Source organism: Scyliorhinus canicula, chromosome 17 (genome assembly GCF_902713615.1).
Source record: "Scyliorhinus canicula chromosome 17, sScyCan1.1, whole genome shotgun sequence".
Taxonomy (NCBI): Eukaryota; Metazoa; Chordata; class Chondrichthyes; order Carcharhiniformes; family Scyliorhinidae; genus Scyliorhinus; species Scyliorhinus canicula.
In genome coordinates this window covers 54,876,166-54,891,038 of record NC_052162.1, presented here as the reverse complement: position 1 = coordinate 54,891,038, position 14,873 = coordinate 54,876,166, and the positions used below count along the sequence as shown (strand labels likewise).

General features: G+C 47.4%; 1 protein-coding gene across 8 annotated transcripts in view; it reads right to left on the bottom strand.

Annotated features, from left to right (window-relative positions):
- Positions 1–346: 346 nt before the first annotated feature.
- clcn5b (chloride channel, voltage-sensitive 5b) overlaps positions 347–14,873 on the bottom strand; it is a 116,483-nt gene continuing 101,956 nt past the window's right edge. For all 8 annotated transcript variants that reach the window (XM_038775583.1, XM_038775582.1, XM_038775586.1 and 5 more), the window contains 4 exons: positions 8,400–8,586; positions 5,621–6,019; positions 2,711–2,927; positions 347–1,214 (listed from right to left, as the gene is read on the bottom strand). In XM_038775583.1, coding sequence (XP_038631511.1) covers positions 1,124–1,214; positions 2,711–2,927; positions 5,621–6,019; positions 8,400–8,586 — 894 coding nt within the window. In that variant the 3' untranslated portion in view covers positions 347–1,123. The remainder of the gene's footprint in view (positions 1,215–2,710; positions 2,928–5,620; positions 6,020–8,399; positions 8,587–14,873) is intronic.

The following is a 14,873-nucleotide window of genomic DNA, read 5'->3' as shown; positions in this document are numbered from 1 at the left end:
TGTTAATATCGAGAAATCTATCAATTTCATCCGAGTAATGATGCACACAATTCCCCCCTAATTTACTGAGATCCAAATCACCCACACTGTTGTGTGAAACAAAAACAAGTGGAAGAGTTTTACTTCGGTCTTCAGTCATGAAAGGTAGTGCAAGGGTTATGGAATAGGCTCTGCCCAAATCTTCAGCTACTGGTGATCTGGGGTGAGTGGGAAGTGGATAATTTGATGAAAGCATTGATTTCCAGAAAGTCTACTGTGAAGATATAGTTGAAACAGGTAATGCAATCTATGGGGAAATAAACAAATTATCTCACAAATACAAAAAAGTAATTTCAAACAATTGGAATAATTTGCAGAACTGTTTATTTCAGTGAAAAAAATTGATTTGAGTGATTCCTCTCATATTTACAAAGCCCCGCAGATAGATTTATCTACATTTAGTTGTGCAGGATTTGACTATTTCATTTGGTAGTCCTGTAAACATCAAGTTACAACAAAGATGGCTGACAAGGGATCTCACATAGCTGCTGGTATGGTTGACCTTCATTCGGAGGACAATTCATGTCAAGTAGTTCATTGGGAGAATAAATAAATTTTAAAAATATTCACACAATAGGTTGCTCTTCAGAGAAAACACTGATAATATATAGGTCAATAACATTACTAATATTATTTAATGATTCAGCGAGGATGTACCAAAATACCAGAACCCGTACTCGACTACAATATCTGACAATGTTGGGGTATCCTAATCCTCAACAGGTCCAAAGATAAAATGAATTATCTAGGTTATCTGGTAAACCCCAAACAATTAATGCACCCAGTAGTGACAATGTTACCCTTATTATAGTAAATTTAATACAAATTGTCGAGGAAAGAACACAATTAGACGAATTCTTCATTAAATCACCACGTAGTTCCACAGTGCTTATCCAAAAACTTCTGAAAAAATTTCCGTACTTCGTGTAGTGCAATTGAAAGTCGGACACTCAGTGAACATGAGGTACATCATTCTCGATCTTCAGAAAGAACTTAAGGTACAATGCTGACACCAGTCAGAGCACATTGTCAGAAATAAAACTGTCCTCTCTGGAATCTCTATTAATATGAATAAAATTTTATTTTAGTTAAACATAATGGAGTCAGGGTCTTGGTTGGCCATCTGAGCAATATGTTTCAATATATCTTTTTTTGTGATAATACCAAGGAGCCGCCTGCAAAAGAGAGGAAACAGTTAGTGTTGTACCATGAGAATTAATTATAAGTTACTACATTGGTACTATTACATCAGAAATAACAAAGGGAAGCAAACTGTTCTGACAGTATAAAAATGAGGGTGCACAAAATATTCAATAAATTAGATAGTTTCATTGGCACAATTTATTCAAGTGCAAAAACTGGGCGAAAGGACATTTTTTGTTAGTGTTCTGAAGATAGTATTTTTTTTTAAACAATGTATTTCTGATTCTAAAGGTAGAGATTTGTGCTTATGGCAAAGTATCATTGGCACAGACAGCCTTCCACTGTTATATGATTGGTCATTCTTAATATGCAAGTTATTAGCCGCTATCTAATTATTAAAATCATCCTGTCCAAACTCAGTCGGTTCCCAACTAACATTTAGACATGTGTACTTTGCAGTAAGAGACAAGAATTACAACCAGGGGCGAAGATTTTGGCCAATTTGACCATTTGTATTTCAGCACTTGCAGGGCAATTTTAGTAAACAACTAAATCAGCAATTCAACTCAGGATTGGACTTGGGACTTTTGTTTCATTGCTTCTACGCATGGTCTTAATTAGTCAGCAGATTAAGAGTTAAAATATAGCATTGCTGCAAAAACACTCAGTTCACGTTTGCCATTTTCCATCTGCTCTGCTATATATTTCTCAGTGACTAGAGCCACAGAAAATGGTGCAATCTTATCAAAAAATGACAAAGTGTTATTCCTGGTGAGAAAAACGGAGTGAATCCGTCAGCGGCATTTCTCATGTTCTTGGGAAAAAAAGTGAGCAGGAACAGTCTTCAAACCGATCGGGGCATACCAGCACTGCAGCAGGACGGCACCCAGGCCACATCTCGGAGGTCTCGAGGCTCCCCCCCCACGCCTCCGACAATTGTCACAAGCTGAACCCCTCCCTCATCCCCGACAATCATCGTTGGAAGCTTCTTCTTCACCCCCCCCCCCCCCCCCCCCCCCCCGCCTCAACATGGGGCTCTCATTAGGGGACTACAGGTTGGAATGAACAGGTTAATATTGCCAGGTTTAGGCAGTGCCAACCTGTGCCAGGGTCAGTGCCCTGTGCATCTCGCTACAACCCCACTCCCCAGGGCTATACTGATTTCTGGTACCGGGCTCCCTTGGAGCGATTCTCACTACTACATTGATTATAAAACACTATCACGTCGGAGATAATCATGTTTTTTAATTCTCACTGGATTTCGAGCCTGCACCAAGTTTCTCTCAGGCAGAGAGAGAGAGAGGTCTTAAAACCGTTCCCTACAGATTTATGGCGATGGATGTCACTTATCTGAGCGAAATACGCTGATGATGCATATAAATTCAGAATTAATTTTGAGTGGTGAATTTATCTAGTATTCTCAGCAGTTCCATACAAATTATAAATCTAACCTCAGGAATTTTGAGGCCATAGAAGTTTACATATGTGAGTATTTCACCCTTTGAGACAACACACACTTAATACTCACCCATTGTGAGTAACAAGACATTGCCTTAAGCCCAGTTTGCGGAATATATCCACCACTATTTCCATGGGTGTGTGATCTGTCACTGTGAAGGGACTCAAATCCAGGACAGAGCGCAGTTTGAGTGCAGCCGGGTTGTTTGGAAGCTGCACAGGAGGATGTTCAGTAAAATAAATAAGAGAAGTGCTGACAATCCCATCTTGTCGCTGTCTTCCATTTTCTATAAGCAGATGCAGGACAAAAAACATATTAGACATTATGTTCAATGTTTTTCTACCACCAAATAATTAAGTGCAATTATCAATAACTGGGTGGGTAATCAAGTAATCTAAATGTTTTTGTTTCATAATGTATAAAAATACCATTTATTTATTTAACAACTGAAAATAAAGGGACAAAAAAACTTCAGTTAAATTACCATAATGTTCCAAAGTGTGTAATATGTAATTTATAAGCTTTTAAACCAGTTTTGTACTTTGAACATAGAACATTACAGCGCAGTAAAGGCCCTTCAGCCCTCGATGTTGCGCCAACCTGTGAAACCCCTCTAAAGCCCATCTGCACTATTCCCTTATCGTCCATATGTCTATCCAATGACCATTTGAATGCCCTTAGTGTTGGCGAGTCCACTACTGTTGCAGGCAGGGCATTCCACACCCTTACTACTCTCTGAGTAAAGAACCTACCTCTGACGTCTGTCCTATATCTATCTCCCCTCAATTTAAAGCTATGTCCCCTCATGCTAGACATCACCATCCGAGGAAAAAGGCTCTCACTGTCCACCCTATCTAATCCTCTGATCATCTTGTATGCCTCAATTAAGTCACCTCTTAACCTTCTTCTCTCTAACCAAAACAGCTTCAAGTCCCTCAGCCTTCCCTCATAAGATCTTCCCTCCATACCAGGCAACATTCTGGTAAATCTCCTCTTCACCCTTTCCAATGCTTCCACATCCTTCCTATAATGCGGCGACCAAAATTCCATGAAATACTCCAAATGCGGCCGCACCAGATTTTTGTACAGCTGCAACATGACCTCATGGCTCCGAAACTCAATCCCTCTACCAATAAAAGCTAACACACTGTACGCCTTCTTAACAACCCTCTCAACCTGGGTGGCAACTTTCAAGGATCTATGTACATAGACACCGAGATCTCTCTGCTCATCCACACTACCAAGAATCTTACCATTAGCCCAGTACTCTGACTTCCTGTTATTCCTTCCAAAATGAATCACCTCATACTTTTCTGCATTAAACTCCATTTGCCAGCTCTCAGCCCAGTGCTGCAGCTTATCTACGTCCCTCTGTAACTTGTAACATCCTTCCGCACTGTCCACAACTCCACCGACTTCAGTGTCATCTGCAAATTTTCTCACCCATGTTCTACGCCCTCCTCCAGGTCATTTATAAAAATGACAAACAGCAGTGGCCCCAAAACAGATCCTTGTGGTACACCACTAGTAACTGGACTCCAGTCTGAACATTTACCATCAACCACCACCCTTTGTCTTCTTCCAGCTAGCCAATTTCTGATCCAAACTGCTAAATTACCCTGAATCCCATGCCTCCGTATTTTCTGCAATAGCCTACCGTGGGGAACCTTATCAAACGCTTTACTGAAATCCATATACACCACATCAACTGCTTTACCCTCATCCACCTGTTTGGTCACCTTCTCAAAGAACTCAATAAGGTTTGTGAGGCACGATCTACCCTTCACAAAACCGTGTTGACGATCTCTAATCAAATTATTCCTTTCCCGATGATTATACATCCTATCTCTTATAAACCTTTCCAAGGCTTTGACCACAACAGAAGTAAGGCTCACTGGTCTATAGTTACCGGGGTTATCTCTACTCCCCTTCTTGAACAAGGGGACAACATTTGCTATCCTCCAGTCTTCTGGCACTATTCCTGTAGACAAAGATGACTTAAAGATCAAAGCCAAAGACTCAGCAACCTCCTCCCTAGCTTCCCAGAGAATGCTAGGATAAATCTCATCCGGCCCAGGGACTATCTATTTTCACACTTTCCAGAATTGCTAACACCTCCTCCTTATGAACCTCAAGCCCTTCTAGTCTAGTAGCCTGAATCTCAAGGCAAGAGAAGCTGTGTGGAACTTGCTGACTTCACAGTCGCCTTCTCTCCCTGATTGAACAGCACACTGTGCAATTTCAAAGTGCTGCGAGGATCACACAGGCAGCTGGAGGGGCGGGCCTTCAATTTAACTTTGAGATTGGGGCTCCAATTTGAAAGGGCGCCCAATGTTAAAGTTAAATTTAAGCTCACCCCAACGGACATGTTCTCCCCCTCCTTCACCCCAAACGACAAACATCTGCAACCCCCCCAACGGATAAGGGGAACACCCCCAACACCCAAGTGCTGCAGGAGAACGACCCCCTGCCCCTCCCCCCCATGGATAAGGGGAGCCCCCCAATACGCAGAAGCAGATGCCCCCACCCACATGCACCTCCCATGGATAAGAGGAATCCACACACTTGGTGGCACTGCCAGAGTGCCAGGTGGCAATGCTCAGGCATGTCCCTCAACTCCCGGGGGCTACATGCACCTCTGTGCCCCTGGCGTGGTCATCATGACTGGTTTAGTTTTTGAAAACCAATGGTGAATCGCACCAACATGACAGCACACATCTGTGGGTGGGAAGAAATACTGTGGGCGGATGTTATGATGTCAAGTAATTATCTATAAATTTATTAAAATGGGGGGGGGGCGGAAGATCTCAAACTAGCACAATCCCATATTTGGCCACTTGTGAGATTTAGGGGCCACTATGGGATTGCACCTGCGGGTAAAGGGGCCGCTAATTCACAACCAATATTTTAACTTTACAAACCATTATACGCTCATTTACAAAGAATGCTCTAATATGTTACACAATTCAAAGTTCTCACCAATTGAAATTATTAAGTCTCTTCTGAGAACGAAGCCTACAAGTCGCTGGGATTCTTTTGACACTATCACAGGGAATCCACTATATGTTGTTTCATTAATGATTGTCTCCACATCTTCTACCTTCATACCATCCTGAGTGAGGCTGGTCAGAGGAGGGTCATTACGTCGAGGTCTCATTACATCCATTGCTAAAGTCCTGTGTGTAAATTCCTCCTTTGCTTCCAGGAATGGGTAGCCATTTAACCGAATATGTGCCTCATAGATGCCCTCTCGTCCGATTGCATCAGACACCCATTTACTGGTCATTGCTGCAGCCATTAATGGTACAATATACTCCAGCCCGCCTGTTAGTTCAAACATGATAACCACTAATGATACAGTCATCCTGGTCACACCACCTGCAGAAACAGAATTTTACAGATTTGCAGGATAGTCAATAGACCTTTCTTCAACAAAGTAATCCTTCATGATCAATAGTATTATCACATCAGCTATAAAATAAACACTGACCAGAATAAAGATGTTATAATAGGTTGCGTCAAGTACAGAGAAACACAGACAATCAGAAGAATATGATATCATTTGCATTCAACTCTTGTGTTACTATCGTTCAATGGAAACATAGCTTTAAAAGAAGCCAAAGTTTTGTTTGCAATGCAAGCACCATATAACATCCAGTGTTGAGCACCTCTGAACATTATTAATCGGTGGATTCCTCAACAGGACCAATTACCATTCTTCCAATCATTCAAAATGATCAGAATCTAAAAAAAAAGTATTATTTTGAAAACTAAATATCACCACAATGTTTTTAAAGAGGATAATTATTTTAGTGGTGATCAGCTTCACATTCTGATTTGGGACACTCAACTGCTTTGTAAACTGGAGCAGGGAGAGATCATTTGGGTTCAGAGAGGGATGAAAAGCTAAGAAACTGGGGCAGAATGGCCTAGACTCTCAACATTTGGAAGCATGGTGTGATTTGGGTTGGGTTAGGCAAGGTACAGTGAGCAACAGTGGTTAGCACTGTTGCTTCACAGCGCCAGGGTCCCAGGTTCGATTCCCACTTGGGTCACTGTCTGTGTGAAATCTGCACATTCTCCGTGTGTCTGCGAGGGTTTCCTCCGGGTGCTCTGGTTTCCTCCCACAGTCCTGAAAGATGTGCTGTTAAGTAATTTGGACATTCTGAAATCTCCCTCTGTGTACCCGAGCAGGCACTTTAGTGTGGCGACTAGGGGATTTTCACAGTAACTTCATTGCAGTGTTAATGTAAGCCTACTTGTGACAGTAAATATTATTATTTTACAAAGCCGAGGCACAATTATCCAATAAAAATAAATATTTTAGTTCATCATAACATTCCGAAGCACATTACACAATTAATTACATTTTAGTTTTCTTATTGCTATGTAGACAAATGTGGAGATATCCTGGTACAATAGGCCTGCTACTTTGGCTCTCTGCTGCAAGGAATGTATAGGTAAAGAACTCTACAATCTACTGACTCTTTTTAATAAATTGAAAAATAACCATTTTTAAAATACGGAAGCCCACAAAAAAGACAGCTGTGCTAGTCCCTAAGGCATCTATAATTTACAGCTTTCACTATGTTGATTAAGCAATAAAGACCTTATTTAGAAGATATACTGTTATAACACCCTGAGCTAGTGCGCAGTCAATTCCAGTCCTACAGGCCTTTGAGTCCCAAAACAAGTGAATTAACCAATAATTTGTAAAAAAAAAATTCCCAAATTCCTTGGCCTTACACTCACCAGGTTTGTAAGTTAAAACACAAATAATGTTTATTTGTAACAGCAATAAAGATGAAATATACAGGAATTACAACAGAATAACGCCAATCTAACCTATCCCCCCCTCCCTCCTTTAACTGTCCCATCCTCTGATGGGAAGGGGTTAAAAATAAACATTAAGGGAAAAGGATAATAGTCCTTGCTTTTGAGGATGGGTTCTTTGCAGCAGGCTTTCCTCCCAGCACCGCACCCTGACAGTGCCACCATGGCACTGTCAGACTGCCCAGGAGGCACTGTCAGCCTGGCTGGGGCAGTGCCAAGCTGGCAGTGTCAAGGTACCTGGTGCTCGCACTGGGGATTGGGCTGGGGGTGCTTTGCCCTTATGATATGGTGTACAGGGGGCACGATGACCCCCTTACAGGTGAATTGGGCCGTTGGGGGGGGGGAAAAGAGAGAAGGGTCTGGAGGTCGGGTTGGGAGAGGTCTCGATATTGGGACGCCATTTAAAAATAATGCATGGATCTCTTCCTGTACTAGTATGCGGAGCTTGTTAGTGCAGGAAATGGGACCGAGTGCGGTTTCAACGGGGCATTCTTGCTGAGGTCCCGAAACGAAGCAGAATCCCATTTGACAGTGGGGTTGATCTGTCGGTGCTGTGAAACACCTGGCTAAATACGCTCGACACGGGTCCTTGTTTCATTTCTGTAAAATCGCACCCATAGTTTAGTTAATGCAAAACTTGAGCACAGCTTAAGTTGTTAATAATATTCAAGAGAGAAACAAAGTACAACAACAACACCAGTGATCCAGGATTTTGAGTGTCGAGAAGAGTATGAGTAGGAAAGTGCAGTACTGTAGCATTTAAGCATTATAAAAACTTTATAATTGCTTACTCACAGGGAAGAAACAAATTGGTTTTCAATGCAGCAAGTGGTGCATATTACTGGACACGAGACAAATTGGTCAGTCGGAAAAGAACTATTGTCCCTGAATTACAAACCGTTAATTTTTCAATTTGTTTTCTTACCGAGGCACGCAGCAGCACCAACCATGGCGTATAACCCAGGAGTGATGCAGTCAGCTCCTGGACTACACCAACCTCTAAAGATGATCCAGTCATGGTGATAGTAAGCAAGCTGTTCCATTCCCACTCCTAGAAGTCTTCCAGCTATAGCACCCACAGCCATGCTTGGTATGAAGAGCCCTGAGGGAACCTGCATAAAAATTGGAGAATAGAAGTCATGTCAGATATTTAATGCATACAACTATTGTAGTCTCAGATCTTGATAGTATAACCACACACATTATAACCCTACAGCACACTTCCAATTGGAGGTAGCTACCTCCCCCATATCAACATAAATAAAGGACTAACATTGCCAAACAAACCTATAATGGTAGTCACCCCACATTTGCAAACTAAACTCGTATGCGAGCTGGAATACATTGCTCTGCTCTGCCATAACACATTGCTTTGGTCTACTCCACCATGTCACAGGGCACAGCACATTAAAAGCAGGAGCTGATTGCCAGATGAGGAACAATTTCAGCGTATTATCCAATGGCATCACTTGGGAGTTGTTTCTTATCCTATTTTGTATTGTACTGCTAAAAAATATGTGTACAGGAGAAACCCCCAAGAAATCATTGAAATTCAAATATCCATCAGTTGTGGAGAAAATGCTGGAATCTATTGTAAAGGATAACAGGACACTTATAAAATATCCACAGGATTAGACAAAGTCAATGTGGATTTATGAAAGGTAAATCATGTTTGACAAAGTATTTTGAGGATGTAACTAGCAGAATAGATAAGGCAAAACCAGTGTGGGTAGCGTATTTGGATTTTCAGAAAACTTTGATAAAGTCCCACATAAGAGATGAGTGTGCAAAATTAAAGCACATGGGATTGGAGGGTAATATATTGGCATGGATTGGGAATAGGTTAGCAGACAGGAAATAGCGCATTAATAAATGGGTCGTTTTTGAAGTTGCAGGTGATGACTAGTGGGGTCCTGGTGGGATCAGTGCTTGGGCCCAACTATTCACAATACACATCAATGATTTGGATGAGGGAACCAAAAGTAATATTTCCAAGTTTGCTGATGCAACAAAATTTGGTGGGAAGGTGAACTGTGTGGAGGATGTTAAAAGGTTTCAAGGTAATTTAGACAAATTGAGTGTGTGGACAAATAAACAGCAAATGCAGTATGACGTGGATAAATGTGAAGTTATCCATTCCGGACGGAAACGGGTGGAGTTATATTTAAATGGTGACAGATTGGGAAAATGGCATAGAAAGGGGACTGTGTGTCCTAGTACACTAGTCACTAAAAGTAAGCATGCAGGTACAGCAAACAGTTAGGAAGGCAAATCGTATGTTGGCCTTCATTGCAAAAGGACTTGTGTGCAGGAGCAAGGATGTTTGACTGCAGCTGTACTGGGCCTTGGTGAGACCACACCTGCAGCATTGTGTGCAGTTTAAAAAAAAAAAAATTTTATTGAAATTTTTACAAAATATAAACATCACAACAATATTAACAAAACAACCGCGGTAACAGCCCAAGAACAACACCCACCCAACTTCAAAAGCAACTACAAACAAAATAAAAAACAAAAGAACACCCAAACAACAAAAGTGAAAGAGATAACACCCGCCACATCCCACAAACCCATGTACACAGTTCTCCCTCCCACCGAACCAAACCCCCCCTCCCTTCCTCCTCCCCCCGCACCCCCCGGGTTGCTGCTGCTGCCGGCCTATTTCCCTACCGTTCTGCCAGGAAGTCCAGGAAAGGCTGCCACCGCCTAAAGAACCCTTGTACCGATCACCTCAGGGCAAATTTCACCTTCTCCAATTTAATGAACCCCGCCATATCATTGATCCAGGCCTCCATGCTTGGGGGCCTCGCATCCTTCCACTGGAGCAAGATCCTCCGCCGGGCTACTAGGGACGCAAAGGCCAGGACCCCGGCCTCTATCGCCTCCTGCACTCCCGGCTCCACTGCAACCCCAAAAATTGCGAATCCCCAGCCTGGCTTGACCCTGGATCCCACCACCCTCGACACCGTCCTTGCTACCCCCTTCCAAAACTCCCCCAGCGCTGGGCACGCTCAAAACATAAGGGCATGGTTTGCTGGCCTCCCCGGAACACCTAGCACACCTGTCTTCGGCCCCGAAAAACCTACTCATCCTCGTCCCAGTCACGTGGGCCCTATGCAGCACCTTGAACTGTATGAGGCTAAGCCTCGCACAGGAAGAGGAGGAATTCACTCTCTCCAGGGCATCCGCCCACGTCTCCTCCTCAATCTCCTCACCCAGCTCCTCTTCCCATTTACCCTTCAGTTCCTTGACCGAGGCCTCGTCTACCTCCTGCATCACCCGGTATATGTCCGAAATCCTCCCTCCCCCAACCCACACCCCCGAGAGCACCCTGTCCCACACCCCACGTGGGGGCAGCAAGGGGAACCCCTCCACCTGCCGGCTGGCAAACCCCCTCACCTGTATGTACCTAAACATGTTCCCCGGGGGAGCCCAAACTTCCCCTCTAACTCCTCCAAGCTCGCGAACCTCCCCACCACAAACAGGTCCCTCAACCTCCTAACCCCTACTTTGTGCCAGCCCAGAAATCCGCCATCAATGCTCCCTGGGACAAACCGATGGTTCCCCTGTATCGAGCCCCCCACTTCTCCCCTATGCCGTCTCCATTGCCCCCAAATTTTGAGGGTAGCCGCCACCACCGGGCTCATGGTATACCTCGTTGAAGGGAGCGGCAACGGCGCAGTTACCAGCTCGTGCCCACACATGACGCCACCTCCATCCTCTTCCATGCTGCCCCTTCCTCATCCATTACCCACTTACGCACCATCCGCACCATCGCTGCGTTAGCAGCCAATAATACCCACAGAGGTTGGGCAACGCCAGCCCCCCCTCTATCTCTGCCCCGTTCCAAGAACATTCTTCTCACCCTCAAAGTCCCATGCGCCCACATAAATCCCGTAATACTCCTGTTGACCCGCCTAAAAAAGGCCTTCGGGATAAGGATGGGGAGGCACTGGAACAGGAACAAAAACCTTGGGAGCACCGTCATCTTAACGGACTGCACCCTCCCCGCCAGTGACAGCGGTAACATATCCCACCTCTTGAACTCCTCCTCCATCTGCTCCACCAACCTGTGAGGTTGAGCTTGTGCAGGGCCCCCCCAACTCCCAGCCACCTGGACGCCAGGTACCTGAAGCTCTTCCCTGCCTGCTTCAGTGGGAGCCTACCAATCCCCTCCTCCTGATCCCCCGGATGCATCACGAACAACTCGCTCTTGCCCAGGTTCAACCTATACCCAGGGAAACCCCTGAATTCACTAAGAATCCTCATCACCTCCGGCATCCCCCCCACCGGGTCCGCCACATACAGCAACAGGTCGTCCGCATAAAGCGACACTCGATGCTCCACCCCACCCCGCACCAGGCCCCTCCCGTTCCCTGACTCCCTCAACGCCATGGCCAGGGGCTCAATCGCCAACGCGAAGAGCAAGGGGGACGGGGGCACCCCTGTCTCGTCCCCCGGTCCAGCCGAAAGTACTCCGACCTCCTATTTGTGGCTACACTCGCCATCGGGGCCTCTTAGAGCAGCCTCACCCAACGGATAAACCCCTCCCCAAACCCAAACCTCTCCAACACCTCCCACAGATACTCCCACTCAACCCTATCAAATGCCTTCTCTGCATCCAATGCCACCACTATCTCGCCTCCCCTTCCACAGCCGGCATCATAATAACGTTGAGGAGCCTTCGCATGTTCGTATTCAACTGCCTTCTCTTCACAAACCCCATCTGGTCCTCATGAATGACCCCGGGCACGCAATCTTCTATTCTTGTGGCGAGGATCTTTGCCAGCAGCTTGGCGTCGACATTTAGCAGCGAAATTAGCCTATATGACCCGCACTGCAGAGGGTCCTTGTCCCGCTTCAGGATCAAGGAAGTCAGCGCCCGTGACATAGTTGGGGGCAAAGCCCTCCCCCCTGCCTCGTTAAAGGTCCGAACCAATAGGGGGCCCAACAGGTCCACATACCTTTTATAAAATTCCGCCGGAAACCCATCCGGCCCCGGCTCCTTCCCCGACTGCATGCTTCCTATCCCTTTAACCACCTCCTCCAGCTCGATCGGCGCCCCCAGTCCTTCCACCTGCTCCTCCTCCACCCTCGGAAATCGCAGCTTGTCCAAGAAGCGCCCCATTCCACCCCCCCTCCACCGGGGGTTCCGACTGGTACAGTTCCCCATAGATGTCCCTGAAGACCCTATTAACATCTATCCCCCTCCGCACCACCTTCCCAGCTCTATCCGTCACTCCCCCAATCTCCCTGGCCGTGTCCCGCTTTCGGAACTGGTGTGCCAGCATCCTGCTCGCCTTCTCCCCATATTCATACACGGCCCCCTGTGCTTTCCTCCACTGAGCTTCCGCCTTTCTGGTAGTCAATAGGTCGAACCTGGCCTGAAGGCTCTGCCTCTCCCCCAGCAATCCCTCCTGTGGAGCCTCCGCATATCTCCTATCCACCCTCACAATCTCCCCTATCAGTCTCTCCCTCTGCTCCCCCCTCTCCCTATGGGTTCGGATGGAAATCAATTCCCCTCTAGTCACCGCCTTCAATGCCTCCCAGACCGTCCCCACACCTCCCCTTTGTCGTTGGCCTCAAGGTACCTCTCGATACACCCCCGAACCCTCTCGACCACCTCCTCATCTGTCAGCAGCCCCACTTCCAAGCGCCAGAGCGGACGTTGGTCCCTCCCTTCCCCCAGCCCGAGGTCCACCCAGTGTGGGGCATGATCTGAAATGGCAATGGCGGAGTATTCCACATCCTCCACTCTCGAAACCAGCCCCCTGCTCAGGACAAAGAAATCAATCCTCGAACAGGCCTTATGCACGTGGGAGAAAAACGAGTACTCCCTGGCCCTTGGCCTCGCAAACCTCCAGGGATCCACACCCCCCCTCCCCCAATCTGGTCCACAAATCCCCTCAACACCTTAGCCGCCGCCGGCCTCCTACCCATCCGGGACTTGGATCGATCCAATGGGGGATCCAGTACCGTGTTGAAGTCCCCCCCCCCCCCCCCCCCCCCAATGATCAGGCCCCCCACCTCCAGGTCCGGAATGCGGCCCAACATACGCCGCATAAACCCCGCATCGTCCCAATTTGGGGCGTAAACATTCACCAACACCACCCGCTCCCCCTGTAGCTTACCACTCAACATCACATACCTCCCGCCACTGTGAGCCACCACATTTAATGCCTCAAACGACACATTCTTCCCCACCAGGATCGCCACCCCCCCCGACTCTTCCAACCCATCCCTTCCTCAGCCGAACCTGGTCCGCCACTTTCAGGTGCGTCTCTTGGAGCATGGCCACATCCGCCTTCAGCCCCTTCAGGTGTGCAAACACCCGGGCCCATTCAGCCCCCTCAAAATCCAGGTTATCAGCTGGATCAGAGGCCCCCCTCCCCTGCCGATTAGCCATAACCCATCCCTTGCCCACCACCGGCCAGCGTCCCCCGTTCTGCCAGTTCCCCACAGCAGCAACTCCCCCCCCCCCCCCCCTCCAGCACCCCCTGCATCCTCCAGCCCCTTCCTGACCGTTCCAGCAGCAACCCGGTACCCCCCCCCCCCCAGGCTAGGACCCCTCCTAGTCGCGCCCCTCCCTCCATAGCACTCCCGTGAGCCAGCTAACTTCTGCTGACCCCGGCGACTCCCGCCCTACCTTCGACTCCTCCCCACATGGGACTACGCCTCCTCCATCGTGCCCGTCAATGCCCCCCCCCCCCCCCCCCCCGCTCTTGCGTGGGAAAAGAAAACAGCCAGCAACGGCCGCGCTTCTTAGCTTCGACTCTGCCCCCCACCATCTCCCAGTGCGAGAAACCCGAGAAAAGCCCGCGCTTTCGCACTGCCCAGCCCCACCTCCTCTAGGGCAACTCCCATCGTCAGTTCCCCCAACCTGCTCCCCGAACTCCACGTTTACCCCCCTCCCCGAACTCACCCACCAGACCCATACAGAAAAACCCATACAAAAAAGACATAACGACATCACCCCACCCACCCTAAGGCCAACCCACATCTTACATTAAACCAAGCAAATACAAGTACAGTATTATACAGCATCCCCCACCTTAGACCCACAGTTTGAGTCCAATTTCTCGGCCTGCACAAAGGCCCACGCCTCCTCCGGGGACTCAAAATAATGGTGCCGATCCTTATAGGTGACCCACAGACGCTCCGTCTGTGGAGCACCGCCTTCGTCCGGTTAAACCCGGCCCTCCGCTTCGCCACCTCCGCACTCCAGTCCTGGAAGATCCGCACCTCCGTGTTCTCCCGCTTGCTGCTCCGCTCCTTCTAGGCCCACCGGAGCACACACTCACGATCCATGAACCGGTGGAACCTCACCAGCACCGCCTGCAGCGGCTCGTTCGGCTTGGGCCTCCTAGCCAGAATTCTGTGGGCCCCCTCTAACTCCAGG